At 33.4% G+C, this 17,849-nt stretch overlaps 1 protein-coding gene across 1 annotated transcript; it reads right to left on the minus strand.

The window, feature by feature from the left end:
• Positions 1 to 1,155: 1,155 nt before the first annotated feature.
• Positions 1,156 to 1,851, minus strand: LOC110594364 (NKG2-A/NKG2-B type II integral membrane protein-like). The gene is made up of 2 exons (XM_021705940.1): positions 1,665 to 1,851; positions 1,156 to 1,274 (listed from the first exon to the last, which is right to left on the minus strand). Exons 1-2 carry the CDS (start codon positions 1,849 to 1,851, stop codon positions 1,156 to 1,158), a joined length of 306 nt encoding a protein of 101 aa, XP_021561615.1.
• Between the last annotated feature and the right edge of the window lie 15,998 nt (positions 1,852 to 17,849).

A 17,849-nucleotide genomic window follows, 5' to 3' on the forward strand; every position in this document is an offset into this window, starting at 1 on the left:
TAGAAGCACAGGCCATCATACTCTCCTCCCAAGTTTTTGTTTCCTTTCCAATGTAATAACAGCTGCTGGAATATGTAAATCATTCCTCTGGACAAGTACAATTATATGCTGAGGAAACATTGCAAATTACCCAGAAAAATATGAATACTGTAAAATGATACAGAGTAAATTTACAAAAGTTTGTCATGTGTGTACATAACATATCTAGGTATTCTCACAGAATGGTACATGTAATTAAAAACCCACCGACTCAAACACGTAGACACTGTAAAGCAGCAGCCTATCATCTCATAATTGTGTTCACGCATGAAAAAAGTCAGCAGACTAACGGTCACATTACACACAACCTGAAATCACTGAACACATACATTTTTTATAAAGTATAATTATTTTTCTCAAGATTTTATAGCAATAGGAAATTGCAACAAATAACAAAAAAGGGTATAGTGTTTATGAATTAGTATTTATATTCATTGCTAATGACAAGAAAATAAGCTGTTATATTCGTTATTTACAGACATCTGTTGCTAAATTTTTAAATATTTCTCCTGAATATATCTCTGGTTATTTTTTCATTTCAAGAGAACCATACAAAATTGAAACTCTGTTATTATCAGAACTTTGGAAATTACTACGTACCTTTCTCGTTGCTGTCATTTTGGAAGGAATTGGTCTGCTTCTGTGTTGCTGTAGTTAGAAAAATTAAAATAATCTTTTACAAAATTAGTATATGAATAAGTCATAATAATGTCAGTTCTTTGAAATTTGGTATGCTGTTCAGATATAGAAAATTATAGAACTGTATAACAAAAAATTTATAATGTAATTGAGATTTTGAAAAAAATATTTTAACATTCCAAAGAATAAAATTCAATATCTCATATAGTACTTGATTTAGTCAACTTTCAAAAATTAATTTCTATTTCTCAGTAAGGTTTTTCATTTTGCAAAACATCTTTTTGGAGTTTGAAATTAGAACTATACATCTAATTTAAAACAAATAATTTTCTATAATTTTCTTACATTTATACTTTTCAAATTCAGAACAATCATTCCACATTTTGTTCAAAAACAATGTAAAAATGAGAATTCTATTCCTAAATATTGCAAAATATTTTAAAGGCATTTCGATTCATTTATGTGAAAAGCTCTTCTTTATATTTCCAAAATATACTTATAGAGAATAATAATTATTGTTACTATGGTCACTATTAATGCCAAACAGATAATTCCCAGGATTTCAGCAATGAGCTTCTCTGAAGGTGAGAATAAATCTATAGGAAGAGAAATAAAAACAAAGAGAAAAGAGAGATGGAGATAGTTATTGAGAAGATTTGCAGACAAGAGAACCCACATGCATAAGAATCATATAGATAAACTTGGACCCCAAGCTGCAAAACCCACAATAATGTTTTTCTTAGAATGCACCATTGCATTTTTACTAAATATAATGCTCCGTGATTTGCTGGACAAAAACTACAGATTTCAACAATGTCCGGTTTAAAATAGCAGCCATATTTCATTTTAAAATAGTATAACTCATCTTGGAACTCTGATATTCACAAATAAAAAAGTATGTGAACATTGCCTGCTCTTTTTCCATATCCTGTTACCCAAGCTGCTCATCCTGGACAATTATATTGAGGATCTATGAAATGCCTTACCTTTGCTGTGGAAAATTTTGTTATTGTCTAGAAGATCCTGAGAAGCAGTTTGAAGGCTTAATTCCGCATAGGATATTTCCTGTTCAGTTACTGAAATGGAGCTTTCATTGCCCTTAGACTTTTTCTCTTGGTTCTTTGGGTTTGGGGGCAAATTCAGTTTTGAGTAGATTATCCTGTGATTATCCATCTTTCTTGCTGTGTGTTATCAGGAACTCTTCTGTAGAATAACAGTGCTTAAGAGGCTAATAAATAGTTTATAATGACAACATGCCTAGCACAGTCAAAAGGAACAAAATGTAGAGAAAGTACCAACATTTAATTTTCATTGAGGAATCTACAGTTTTTACTCTAATTTCCTTAGACTTAAACAAGTTTCTTATAGAAAAGTATTTTTTTTAAAGTTTTATACTTTTGACAAAATATTATTGCTGGGGCAAAGAAAAGCAATAAATTAGAAAACTAAAAACAAAATTCATGAATTAAAATATATAAATTAGTTAAGTCTGATTCACAAATATATTTTAATGTCAATACAAGACAATACCTGTATTAAAATTTTTAATATAGTTTACAGTAATTTTCAAATCCAAAGTTTAAGACTTGTCTGTACATGGAAAACATGAATGTTGATATATATATATTATACTTTTGCTAATGAACCTTTATTTGATAGTTTACAGTCATTTATTGAAATGAATTAATGGTTACAAAATGGTTGTTTTTTAAAGACTGAGGAGCTCTGATAAATATTTAAGAATGTAACAATTTTTATATTTTGGAAAATATTACATTACATAATAAACATGCATAACAGTATTGAAGAGATTAAAACTTTAAAAAAATACTTATTTCATAGACATATTGGCTATTATTTCCGGGTTAAAATGTAAAGTCATAAAACAATAAATAAAAATATAGATCATTTATGTAAAAACTCTCTTAGTTTAACATTACAAAAAGATTCCATGACTGTCAAATGAGTCAAGGTCATTTTAGTTGTGTATTTGCAATAATTCAGATAGTATAATCTAATCATTTAGTCAATGGAATCTGGAGTTAGAGAGGTCTAGAATTAATTCTAACTTTGAAGTTTATTATGTGTGCCCTTTAAAAAGTAATTCAGTATCTTATAACCCAGCTTATCAATGAAAAGTGAGCATAAGTGCATATAAAATGTAATGCATGTAAAGCATTTGCTAAATTGGCACATAATGTTTTCAATAAATATCAGCTATTTTAATCATTATTTTCATCACAATTGCTGTTTTTTTTTTCCGATTCATGTCAGTTAAAGCATGAAAAATAAATCATTAGAGAAGTCTCTTACAAAAATGTGATATATCCATTTGCAATATTATGACCAACTTTTAAAAAGTATTTTTCGAAATACTTTTAATGAAATTTACTATTTTATGTAATCTACTTCATCCTCTTTTGTACTAAAATATAAAAATTGATTTTATTAAATCTACTTCAGGTTATGATAATAGTGCATTTAACTTTCATTAATTTATTTAGTTTAAGAATCTCTGTACAATGGTTAAACTAAATAAAAAATTTTATATTATTCAGTGATACACAATGTTCTGATTACAAAAATCCAAAATTAATTGATAGTTGTGATATTTATAGGTCACGTAAATAATATTGACTAACAAGCTCAAGTATGTGTGAATGCAATTAACTACTTTCCACAGACAATAATTTGAAAACATTAAGAAATTCTCCAACATATTTCACATTTCAGGGTTCTATCCTGACTTATTCAAATAAAGATATCAAATTTACACTTTGATTTTATTGTGTGTGAATTGAACCTCCATTGCATCAAATCTAATGTTTGCAATCTCCCACTAAATGAGGTTGGCTAGTAGAGAGATGGAAAGTTGCTGCAAGTACTTTCTGTCCCAGAACATCACAAATCCTTCAGTGGAAAGGCTGGAATAAAAGGTGAAAGTTAAAGACATATATCCAGAACACGTTAGAAGCAATGTCTGTGATCTTCACAGACTGCCCTGTGAACGCCCAGAGTGAAGTAAGCTTGGAAAAAGTTGATTTCTCTTCAATCTGTCACTGAAGGTTTGAACAGGAAATTCTCATTCATTGGCTATTTTGAAATCAGTTTTTCTCATTACATAGCTCCAAACTACAGGAGATTTGAGCGCTTATTAAATGGACTAAATAGACTGTGAACATGTGTCATTAACTTGTACATTTTCATGTGCCTCTGAGAAACTATTTATATATCCTACAAGCCATGGAATGTAGAGAGTTACTATATATATAAACTTTTTTCAATTTCAATCACAAATATTGCCAACTTAAGACTTGTTAAGAGTGTCTCAGCAGTTCAAAAACCAATTTTAGATGAGAATGCTAAATTTTAAACATTGCAAACATCTTTCCTTCATATCCTTATTATATCACTCTATTGTGATAGAATAAATTATAAAACTTATGATAACATTATCAACAAGTATTTACTGATATTAGTCACTAATTATTATGAGAAATTGCTACAGTTCCAACTTACTGTAGCTGGAACAGAGACCATCACTGACAAAGATATATTCCTGACTTCTCTGCATTAGTTCTTAAATTTTTGCATTTGACTTTATTTTTTAAACAAATTATTTAATCTTTAGATTCACTTTATTAAAAATAAATGTATCTGGGAAGGATTAAACATTAATGAATTGTAAAATGGATCAGCATGCCCGATTATAACACACAACAAAATATATTTTCAAACTCATGCAATCATATAATTTCCATTTAATGCAATATAAAATTATTCTAAACTCAGGTGCTTTAATAATAAAATGTATGTTTACAACTATATTTTTGTGAAGATCCACAGCTACGTGTGACTCAAGTGCATCTGAGTATAGTATTACACAGTTATGCTGACCAAGATCTGATTCTTCTACCTAGTAATGAATAAAAATTGATAATTCTGTTATATTTTGGAGGATTATTGCATGAAACAAGGCATTTTTCCATACATTGTAAGAAAGGATATTATAAAACCAGATAATGACATTTTTTCATATAATATTATAAAGAGTTGATTATCATGAAAACTGGATACAGTAGTTTCCTCTTATCCTGGTGGGAGACATTGACCCCAGCAGAAGGCTGAAACCCCAGATAGTACAAATCCCTGTATAAACTATGTTTTCCCTATACATACAAACATACAGTAAAGTTTAACTTATTATAAATTATGCTTACAATTGAGATAAACAATATCCATAATATAAAATAATAACTATAACAATATGCCTACATCACTACTCCTGCATTTGGGGCCATTATTGAGTAGACTAAAAATGTCTTGAACACAAGCCCTACCTGGGCAAGACATTCCATCTGATAACTGAGAAAGCTACTAAGTGACAAAGAGACATTAGCATCGACAGTGTGAATACTCTGGCAAAGCAATGATTCATGTCCCAGGTGGGACAGATCTTACTCCAAAAATTTGCTCATGCTACTCAGAACGTTACACAATTTAAAAATCATTCATTGTTTCTAATTTTTTTTTTGTATATTTGTGGAATGTGGTTGATCCTGAGTAACTGAAATCACAGAAAATAGGATTGCAAATAAGGAGGGCCTACTGTAGTACATTCTTTAATATTTATATCAAATTTTACTAATTTTAAATCTTTTCTTTATGTCTGTAATTCATCTTACACTTATTCTATTATTCTTTGAATTTATCCTTTTATGTTTTTTCTTTTATATACACCATTAAAAAATCTTACTTATGTTTCAAAATTTAGTCATTTCTTGACAACTAGGGATGATCACTGCTGTTATGAAAGACTGCAATGCATCCTGGCAGTTACAGGGAGTCCAGAAGTGTCTAACAGAATAAATAGCATTCATGTAAATAATAATTTAAGTCTCAAGCTGCCTGTGGAGGACCTTGGCACCCTCCCCATAGAGCACCGGGCCCCTCCCTGGCTGAAGTGCCCCATCCCATCTCAAGTCGTTGCAGCCCACAGAGTCCCTTGGCTCCCACCCCTTGGAACTCCAGGCCCCCTCCCTGGTTGATGTGCCCAGACTTGCCTCAAGTTGCCACTGCCCATGAGGTCCTTTGGTTCTGCCTCTCGGAGATCGGGCCCCCTCCCTGGCTAAAGCACCCCAACAGGCCCCAAGCCACCACTACCCACAGAGGCACTCAGCTCCTGTCCCTCAGAGCTCTGGGTCCCCTCCTTGACTAAAACACCCCTCTATGCCCCAAGCTACTGTCACCCAAGGAGCTCCAGCCTCCCTCCCTGGCTGCAGAACCCAGCCCCGCCCTAAGCTTCAACCACCCAGGGAGGCCTGCGGCTCCCTCAACCTGGCCCCTGTGTTGGCTGTACCACCCTACCCCCAGCTACCCTGTGCACTATACTGACTAGCAACGCCCAGTACTCTCAAACTCCGCCTCCCTCAACGCCCCTGGCCACAGCAGGACAAGAGAACAGCTGGAGTTCCCAGCGAACCAGAGACCTGCGTTGCCCCTTGAGCTCCACCCAGCTCTGTGCAGCCTCCAGCTTGGGACCTAAGAACAAAGAAAGAGAAAGAAGTCCTAGCTGCATGTGACATGCCGACCCACAGCAACCAGCTATCTCACACTCTGCATGTCCCAGCTGGACCTAACTGTAGTAGAACCAGAGGTCATCTGAAGCCCTGTGACCAGACAGAGGCCTGAAATGCCTCACCCACACAGCTCTGCCCAGCCTCGAACGTGGAATCTAAGACCTCATGTTTGTGCAAGGTAATAGTACATCATAACGAGTTTGGTCAGCTTGTCTATTTGTATGATTGTATGTCCTAGTTTGTTTGTTGTTGTCGCTACTGTTTTTTTTTGTTTGATTGTTTATTTAGGTTTGTTTTTGTTTTCTCTTACTCTTATCTGTCTTCAGGACTATTTTCTTTTATTAGTGGATAACTTTGTCTCTTTTCCTCTTACTCTTCTCTGTCTGCACCTTCCACGCCCACCTCCCCCAGCTCCATTTCCTTCACTTTTCTTACATCATTTTACTGTCAGGGAACAAATCAATATTCCTACTTCATGAACAGATTGCAAGACAATGGGAAGCGGGTTCCAGTGTATCCATACACCTGACAGTGGATACTGTGATCTGCAGATAACTTTTGAATCACAGCTCCCCCATCAAATAAAACTCAAAACTGTAAAAGATATAGCCTACAACCTACATTCCAGCTTCAAAATCAAACAAAACCAGCGGATTCACACAAGGAAGAATAGGAGATTGAGGAAACAGAAGTAAAAGCAACGCCACAACCCCTGAACAACAGATTTAAAGAAGACAGAGGAAAAAAGGAGAAAGTGGGAGGAAAATCTACACAAATGAAGGAAAAAAAAAAGAAGAAGAATATAGGCCTCACACAGACCCCTGGGAGATCAGATAATGAGGAAACAGAGTTCACAATGCAAACAATGAAGAGCTCCCAGAATGGTCACAGACTACAAACCCAGACATCAAGACATTAATAGAGAAAATAAAAAGAATTGAGGAGAGACAGCCAGGTTCGGTGGCTCAGCCTGTAATCCCACGCCTTTGGGAGGCTGAGGTGAGTGGATTGCCTGAGCCCGCGGGTTTGAGACCCGCCTGGGCAGCAAGACCTCATCTCTACAATAAATCAAGAAGAAAAAAAAATCAGCCGGGCGTGGTAGCGCACACCTGTAATTCCGGCTACTCGGAAGGCTGAGGCAGGAGGATCGCTGGAGTCCAGCAGGCGAGGCTGTGGTGGCCGGAAGCGGCCACTGCACTCCAGTATGGGCGACAGAGTGAGATTCCAACTCAAAAAAAAAAAAAACATTAGTTGGGCTTGGTAGCCTGCGCCTGTAGTTCCAGCTACTTGGAAGGCCGAGGCGGAAGGATCGCCGGAGCCCAGCAAGTCGAGGCTGCGGTGTCCAGGAGGGGCCACTGCACTCCAGTCTGGGTGACAGTGAGACTCCAACTCAAAAAAAAAAAAAAATAAATGAGGAGAGACAGGATAAAAATAGGAAGGAGTTGATAACAGATAACAGCAGTAAAGAATACTGTGATTGAAATAAATAACAAACTAATAAGCACGGAAATCAGAATTAGCCAAGCAGAAGACAGGATCTTTGAACTTGAAAACCAAATATAGAGCTAAACTAAACTGTCAAAAACATAGAAAAGAAGCTTAAAGACAGACAAAACCTTTAAGAGATGAGTGATTACTTCAAGAGAATGAACCTAAGAGTAATTGGACTTCCTGAGGCAGAAAGAGAGACAGAGACCACCCTGGAATAAACATTCCATGTCATTATTCAAGAAAACTTCCCTCACCTTATGAGTGATGCTAAAATTCAAACACAGCAGATTCAGAGAACCCCAGCAAGACATCAGATGAGAAGACCAACTCCTAGGCACATAATAAATTGCCAGAAAAAAGTAGATATAAAAGAAAAAATCCTAAAAGCAGTAAGAGAAAAAGGTCAGACTATCTACTAGCATAGACCAATTAGAATAACAGCAGATTTATCTACAAAATTACTTCAGGCTAGGAGAGCTTAGAGTACAATATTCAAAGTTCTCAAAGATAAACAATTTCAACCGAGGGTGCCTGTGTGGGACTTGCTACAACAGCCACCTTTTCTGGAGGCGGTTGCAGTGGCGGCAGCACATTGCATGGGTCTGGCTGCAGCTGCCACCCCCTGCGGAGACAGTGGTGGTGTGCTGCATGGGACCAGCTGCAGCAGTCATTCTCTGGGGAGATTCTCACAGTCCGAGTTTTCTCATCACCATCTTGCTGGAAATTATTGTATTATTTTTCCTCTTGCATCAAGTATAAAGAGAGTGTCTGATTTTTTGTTATTTCAAAGCATATTCCATGCTACCACTTAAAGATTGAATCTAAAATCTAGAAAAATAAATTTTATTTATTTTTTATTTGTTTTGTTTTTGTTATTTTGAGTTGGAGTCTCACTCTGTCACCCAGACTGGAGTGCAGTGACCACTCCCGGCCACCGCAGCCTCGACCTGCTGGACTCCGGCGATCCTTCCGCCTCAGCCTTCCGAGTAGCCGGAATTACAGACACGTGCTACCATGCCCGGCTAATTTTTTGATTTATTGTAGAGATGAGGTCTCGCCTGCCCAGGCGGGTCTCGAACCCATGGGCTTAGGCAATCCACTCACCTCGGCCTCCCAAAGGCACGGGATTACAGGCTGAGCCACCGAGCCCAGCTGAAAAATAAAATTTAAATCTCTAGTTGTTTCCTTAGGATCAGAACAATATTTTGAGCCTTCCAAGAGAATGGTGAATATGGACTAAGTACATAAATATTTCTGTTAATGATATTTTAATATGTTTGTATGAACTAAATTGGTAGTCTGTTATATATGCTTATGCACATGTGTGTATTTCTACTAGAAATGAATTTATTTAATGTACATATGTATTACAATTTGGTAAATTATGTTGATTTCTTTTAGTCAAAATATAACGGCAAAATTATTCATTAGAAGTGCCAAATAATGTAACACTCGCTAATGTTCTCTATTTAAATTTGAAATACCAACATCTACCATTCTTGATATGAACATCCACATAGTATTTTTCAATTAAATAACATAACACAGTCATGTGTTGCTTAATAATGGGGTTCTGTTCTGAGAAATGTAAGATTTGACTTTTTTTTTCATTTTGTGAACTACTTAGAGAGCACTTACACAAACCTAGAGGACATACCCTATTACACACCTCTGCTATATAAAGTATTCATTGGCTTCTATGCTACAAACCTGTACATTATGCTAGTCTATTGAATATTGTAGACAATTATAAAACAATGGCAAGGATTTGTATATCCAAACATGGAAAAGATTCTGTTTAAACACTGTATAAAAGTTAAAAAACCTTATATTCTACAGGTCAGTTAACACGAAAGAACCTTGTAGGACAGGAAGTTGGAAATTACTCTGAGTGTCAGTGAGTGTTGAGTGACTTTAGAGTCTAGGGCATTACTTCACACTCTAGGCATAAACATTGTGCACTATGGTACAACAAAGCCCAAAAATATTTTTTTCTTCAATAATAAATTAATGTTCGCTTACTGTCACTTTTTTCTTTATAAACTTGATATATATTTATATTGACTCATAATAATACATCTTAAAACACAAATGCATTGTACAACAATACAACTAACATTTTCTTAATATCCTTATTCTATAAACTTTTTGTATTTGACAATTTTTTTTACTGTTTTTTAATTTTCAAAATTTTTATTAAAAGCTAACACCGGAGTGTACATATTCGCCTATGCCTCTACAGGGCCAAGATTTCCGATATTACTTCCTTCCAGTTCCACCTCTTGCCCCATTAGAGGGTTTTAGGGTCAATAATATGCATGGGGCTGTCACCTTCTGTAATAATGATGCCTTCTTCTGCAACACCTCCTGAAGGATCTGCCTGAAGTGACTGTTTTACAGTAAACTGTTTTTTATAAGCAGAAGGAGTGCAGTAGAAAATAACAATTAAAAATATAATGTAGAAAATATATAAACCAGTCATATAATTTGTGTTATCAAATATTATGTACTGTACAAACTGTATGTGTTATACATGGAAAGACACCCCACCCAAGAAACCCCTTTTCTGGGGGGGGGAGGGTGGGTCCCTTGCAGTACAGGTTTCCCCATCTAGGTAAGTGTCCAAGAACCCACTGACATCAGCACAATGGGAAGCAATGTTTTCAGAGGATATTTTCAGCTTCTGTGAGTTTTTTTATTAAAGATTTTTCAACGCTTTTGCCCATTCATCATGGGCAATTTATATGAACAATGTGCAACAGTAAAATTTTGATAACAAATGACTTGACTCACTACCTCATTCTCTCTATTCACCCAATCTCATGCCGAATGGCTTTTTGTGTTTCACCAGATGAAAAAATTCTCACAGGGAAATGTTTTGCCAATGTGGAACAAGTGAAACAAAAAATGGCAGAAACACTAAAGGCATCAAAGTTGATGAGTTTAAAAAACTATTATGAGCAGTGAAAAAACATCTTTATAAGTGGATTGCATCAAATAGTAGGTACTTTGAAGGTGACTGAAGATAAAACATATAAGAAAAAATACACAATATTTTAATAAACAAATTCCAGTTTTTGGCAGTCTCTTCCTTGTACTCTTATACAACTGAGTGTGCAAGACTATTGTTTACACCAACATCATCACAGACACATAAATTAGATCCAAAAAAGCATATATCACAATTGTATAAGAGGTCCAACATTGCCAAAAATATCATTATGCAGCAAATTACTACGTCATGTCTTTTTAATATGTAACAACATACGTTTTTATAGTTCTAGAATTTAACTTTAATGAACTCCATGCTTATACAAAGGCATATAAAAGTATGAACAGGGCAAAAATTACACAAAGTAACAGGTGTAGATATGTATTCAATATGACATAAAATGTATATATATGTACATACATACATATATAATCTATATAGATATTACTATGACTATTTCAATAATGACAATGAATAGTATATATAGTTTCCTAAGTGTGAAGGGTAGTGTGAAAGTCAATAAAAGTTAAAAGTATACTTTTAGTATGATGGCATATAATTTATTTTTCAAATTAAAGGATTCAAGATGACCACAAAGCAGTAGCTGACATGCTCCTTTCTTGCCGAAGGGAACAGAAAGGCGACCCCAGCTGACAGTAAACTTGTGACGGTTTGTGCTCTTTTTTTGTTTCCATATGAATTTCTGCATCATATTCTTTAGGTCTGAGAAAAATTATATTGGCAATTTGATGGACATTGAATTGTATCTGTAGATTGCCTTGTGTAGTAAGGACATCTTGTCAGTACCGATTCTTCCAATCAATGAGCTTGGAATATTTTCCATTTTCTTGTGTCATCCTTGACTTATTTGAACATTGTTTTGTAGCTGTCTTTCACTTCTTGATTAAGTGGATGCCAAGGTATTTAATTGTTATTGTGGCTATTGTGAATGGGATTGTGCCTTTTATTTGGTTCTCTGTCTGCCTATTGCTTGTGTATAGAAATGCAATGATCTTTGTATATTGATTCTGTATCCCAATATTCACCAAAGTTGTTTATCAGTGCAAGACAGTTTTTGACAGACTCTCTGGGATTTTCAAAGTAAAGTATAGCATTATCCACAAAGAGGGGTATCTTAAATTTCTTTTTTCTTATTCCGATATCCCTAATTTCCTTTTCTTGCCTGATTGCTCTCATAAGGACGTGCAGCACTGTGTTGAACAGGAGAAGTCAGAGGGGCATCCGTGTCGTCTTCTTATTTTGAAGAAGAATGTTTCTAGTTTCTGTCCATTGAGCAAAATGTTGGCAGTGGGCTAACTTTGGATGGTTCAAACTGTTTTGTGAAATGTATCTTCTATGTCTAGGTGCTTGAGGGTTTTCATCAAGAAGGGATGTTGGATTTTATTCTATGCTGTTTTAGCATCCAATGATTTGGCTGAATCATGTGGCTCTTGGCTTTACTTCTGTTAATGTGCTGAATTACATTTATGGTCTTGCAAATGTTGAACCAATCATGTGGCTCTTGGCTTTACTTCTGTTAATGTGCTGAATTACATTTATGGTCTTGCAAATGTTGAACCACCCTGCATCCCTCGAATGAAGCTCATCTCATCATGGTGGAGGATACTTCAGATGTGATGTTGAATATGATTTGCTAGAATCTTCCTTACAATGTTTGTCTCTATGTTAATCAATGTGATTGCTATGTAATTATGCTTCCTTGTTGGATCTTTGGCAGACTTCTGGCTGACCAACATGCAGAAGCGTGAAACTGGACCACTACCTATCACCATGAACAAAAATTAATTGCAAGTAGATCAAAGACTCTAAAGATAAAACCTCAAAATATAAGAATCTTAAAAAAAAAAAGCAGGAAATACTCTTATGCACATTGAAATAAGCAGTAAATTTTTGATCAAATTCCCAAAAGCAAATGCCATCACACTAACATAGACAAGTGGGATCTCATCAAACCGAAAAGCTTTTGCACAGTAAAAGAAACTATCAAGAGATTTAAATGACAACCCACAGAGTGGATGAAAACATTTGCTAAACATGTGTCTGATGAAGGCTAATATCCAGCATCTACAAGGAACTCAAAGGAAAAGAATGGAAAAGCAGCATAACCCTAATAAAAAGTAGGTAAAGGACATGAGAACTCTTGTCAAAAAAAGATAAACACATAGCCAGTAGATACATTAAAAACAATTCGCAGTCTCAATAATCATCAGAAAAATGAAAATCAAAAGTACAATGAGATACCACCTAACTCCAGTAAAGATGGTCATTATTTATAATTTAAAAAAACAATAAATGCTGTTGCAATTGTGGAGAAAAGGAAATGCCTCTACATTGTTGGTAGTGCAAGCTATTTGAAACTCTATGTAAAGCAGTGTGTTGATTTCTAATAGAACTAAAAATTGACAATCCTTAGGATCCAGCAATCCCCTCTGGGGATATACCCAGAGGAATATAAACTATTCTACAAGAAAATTTTTTTAAAAATTGTATACATATGTTGTTTTTTTCCCCCACCCTATTCACAATAGCAAAACATGGAAACCATTTTACTATCCATTGAAAATGGACTGAATAAGCAAAATCTGGTACATATACACAATGGAGTATTATGCAGTCATTAGGAAGAACTATATCACGGACTTTGAAGCAAATTGGAAGTAATTGAAGACCATCATATTCAGTCATCTATGACAGAAACAAAGAATTGAATACCGCTTGTTTTCACTCAACTGTGGGACCTGAATATTATCACATTTGCTCCAAAGAGGGATTGGTAGTTGCATAATCAATAAATCAAAGGGGATTGTGCTGTAGTTTATTCTTGCTGTTATATCAAAATGACTCATAACAGGCAATTTGAAAACAATAGAAATTTATTTTTCACAGATCTGTGGGCTGCAAAGTACAAGATTAGTAATCATGGTAGTTTAGTGTCTGCTGAGGATTGCTCTCTGCTTTCAAGATGATACTTGTCGTTAAGTCATGACTAAAGGTAGAAGAGAAAAAAAGTGAATGCTTGTTCCCTCTAGCACTTTTTAAAGGCACACATCTATTCGTGATGACAAAACCTCATAATTTTATCACGTACCATAAGGTTCACCTCTTAATACCACCATAATAAGGAGTAAATTTCAACATGAATTTTAGAGGAGACACAAACATTCAAACAATAGGATGAATGTCACATTTCTTCACTGTTTCAGAAGGCTATTCTGTAACTAGCTGGGAACTAATAAAATAATATTTAAAGCACATTAAATAAGCAAATCTATATATTATAAACAATAAAAATAGTGAAGATAAATTTAATAAATTAGATTTTAAAAACTGCTAATTTTCAATTCATATAGACTATTTTATTATAATTAATTATATTATATAACATATTTCCATAAAAATAAATATAATTAAAAATGGGATAACTTTAGTATATACAAATAAGATTATTTTTATTTTAAAAAATACCAAGAATGTTTATATTAAAAATAACTGTTTCTATTTTAATGAGACACTCCTTCAATATAAGCCTAAAGAAAAATTTAAATAAAGACATGAAAACATATACCATGCAAAAGAAACTCAAATAAAACTGCTATACTTAATGTCCTGTCATAAGAGAAAAGCATTATTGCAAATGAAAAAGCATGATTCTAAAAATATATTTTTTTACCAAGTCACTACTAATATTTTAAAAATAGATTATATGGAATGCTAATACAAGTTCAACATAGAATTGAAAGAAGCACCTAAACAGGTCCTCAAAAACAGGAATTTCACACTTTTGTCTTGCTGTTTATAATACAGACTTTGCAGTGAGCCTACAGAATAATTAAGCTAAACAATTTATCAACATACAAATGAACACACACATATAATCTCTATGCAAATATCAAATACTTATATTTTGAGTTCATATGAAAGTGTTCCAAAAGTACACTATGATATCATCTTGCCAAGCACTTTAATATAAAAATACAGTGATGTATTTTCAAGGCAGAACCATGACAGCCAAGCTTTACCTGTTGATACTTGAATACAGTTACTCAAATTTAATATTAATGAAAAATTAGTAACTTTTAAATCACTTCCGTAGTCACAATAGTTACATTTAGACACAGAAATAAAGTACTTCCAACTTCACAGAAAACCTGATTATAAGTTATTTAAAATATGTCATTAACCAAACATTTGAAAACCCAAATGTCTTGTAATTCTGTAATATATTTATAAATAAATTAAGGGCTAAAAATATCACATTGAATATTCAAAATTAAATAAATTCCGATGAAAATATGTCTTTCTTGTGAAAAACAGATTTTCTTTAATGTATCAAAGACAAAAACAGAAATTGAATTATCTGAGAATTCATCAAGGAAATTTAAAATGGGAAATTTGATATTTACTGCCAGTAAATACAAGCAAAGTAGTAGAAGGGATAAAATAAAAAGTACACAATTATGACTTTAAACACAATTACAGTGGGGATGTACAACAAGCAAATGTATTTTTATTGAAAAACTATAAAATTGTGATGAAAGAATATTGACAAAAAAATAAGAAAAGGCACAGATTTTTGTTTCTGAATTAGACAGGAGAAATTGTTATGGTTTTTATAGATATCAATCATTATTAATATTTAACTATATTCAGTATACATTTTAATATCCATATAGAATTTAATCTGGAAAACAAAAATTATCAAAATGCAGTACCACAACAGAAAGTTAGTACAGTCTTCATGTATTAAAGATATTCACTTTGTTATAAAAAACTTTTCTACAAAAATATTATAGGAACTAAGACATCATTACCACTGAAAAAGAACTTTTTATAAATGAAACAGTACTAACAACAAATGCTTCTAGGGTACAGAAAAAAGAGGACTGCCTTTCAATACAGCCTTGATTGCCAAAGTGTTGAATAAAAGCAGTCAAACTTTCCTGTGAACATGGATAAAGAAACAAATATTACCTTGAATATAATATATTCACCGATTTACTTTTAAAGGGGCATTACACAATAACAATAGTTTGTTTTGTTTTTTTTAAGAGACACAAGACTGGTTTCAAATATGGAAAAATTAAGCCCTAACAGAGGTTCATATCTATTATCCCAACACTTTATTTGGTTGTGGTAGGAGGATTGTTTGAATCCAGGAAGACAAACCATCCTATGTAACATATCTCTGCAAGAATTAAAAAAAAAAAGAAAGAAAAGGAAAGGAAAGAAAGAAAAAAAAAATTATTCCTCGTGGTAGCATGTCATGTAACTGTGTTACCAAGTATTCAAGAAGTTGAGGAGAGAAGATTCCTTGAGTGAAGTAGTTAGAAAATGCAATAAGCCATCATTGCGCCACTACACCCAGTTTTAGAGGTAGAGCAAGACTCTTTACACAAAAATAAGAGAAGAAAAGAAAAGAAAGAAAGAAAGAAAGAAAGAAAGAAAGAAAGAAAGAAAGAGAAAGAAAGAAAGAAAAAGAAAGGAAGAAGGAAAGAAAGAAAACACTTTGAAGATAATCATAGTTTGCATTGTGAACATTATATGGAGAAAACATATTGATAAGAATAAAATAAATGCAATATCATTAGATAAAAAAATCAATTAGAAAAATTAGAATATTGTTATATTCCTTTGAGAAAGTTAAGATGAAAATTTCTAAACATAAATGAATTTTGTTTACCAAAAAGGGAATAATGCATAGAATATGCATAGAACTTTTATTATACCTTCTATTTATTACAAATAAACCCCTCACAGTGAAATTATTTCAAGAAAGAAAATCATTTCACCTACAGAGAGAAAATAAAAATGTAATTATTTACAGATAAAATAGCTGATTATTTAGAAAATGCAGAACAATCTATACTTGAAATTATTGTGTTAATACATAAATTCAATGAAGCCACTGAATATGAATATGCGATCAACATGCAAACTTCATCGGTATTTACACTTGTAGCAACACACATTTCTAAAATAAATTTTAAAATAAAGATGCCATTTACAAAAACAAGAAAGTAAAATACCTGTATTACTGTGTGACGTAAAAACTAAAAAATTACAAAATATGTGATAGAGAGAAATTAAAGAAAATTTAACATTGAATCACAGCCTGAATTTTATTGGAGAAGTCAACACTACAAAGATCCATAATCTTTAAAAATTATGTGACAGATTTAATGCCATCCCAAAAGTAAATCCCATGAGAGCTTTTTGATGTCATTATTTATTTATTTCTGGCCAAATGAGTAATATGCCCATTTCATATTAAGATTAGGGAGGCAAATCTGACATAGTCACGTGAAACCCAATGAACCCATTTATAAACTACAAAAAGTGAGCGTTTACTTTTTATTTGAGGTGTCATGTACATAATATAAATTTCATCCACTTAAAAATTTTACTATATTCATTGAGTTCCAACAAAGACCACTATCAAAAAACAAACGAACAAACAAACACTGCAGCTATTGGCAGTCACTTTCTAATTCACCTTAAGCCCTTAGCCACCGCTATTCTATTTTCTGTCTCTATGGATTTGCCTATTCTTGATATTTCACACAAACAGACTCACATTACATGTAACTTTTAGAAAGGTTTAATGACACAAATCTAATGTCCAGGAAAAGGAGTCAGCACAACAGCAGCGATATCTCCACTTGGTGGTGTGTATATTATACTTTAGTAACTCATTTTGAAATTTATTTTCATTGCTGAAACAAACAACATAATTCATTTTCAGACTTATGTGATCAAAATATTACTTTTATTTCATAAAATTTAAAATTACCTGATAGTCCAAACTCAGGTGTTTGAATTCTGAAACGTATGCCTATAACTATATAGTTGTGGAACTCCACATTTGTCTGCCTCAAGTAGTTGGAAGTGTATCCTTGCACAGTTGTATTGAGCAAAATATTCTTTTATCCTATAGTGAAGAAAAAGTCACAATTCATTTTGCTTTGGGGTAACAATCTGTGAAATAAGAGAATTATCCATGTATTTTAAGAAAATAATACCCTGAAAAGAACCTTTATCATATTATAATAGTTGGTTATTAACCAAAACTTAAGTCCCCCCCCCCTTAC

The sequence above is a fragment of the Carlito syrichta genome, unplaced genomic scaffold, assembly GCF_000164805.1.
Source record: "Carlito syrichta isolate Samal-C Ts95f unplaced genomic scaffold, Tarsius_syrichta-2.0.1 Scaffold314839, whole genome shotgun sequence".
Lineage (NCBI taxonomy): Eukaryota > Metazoa > Chordata > Mammalia > Primates > Tarsiidae > Carlito > Carlito syrichta.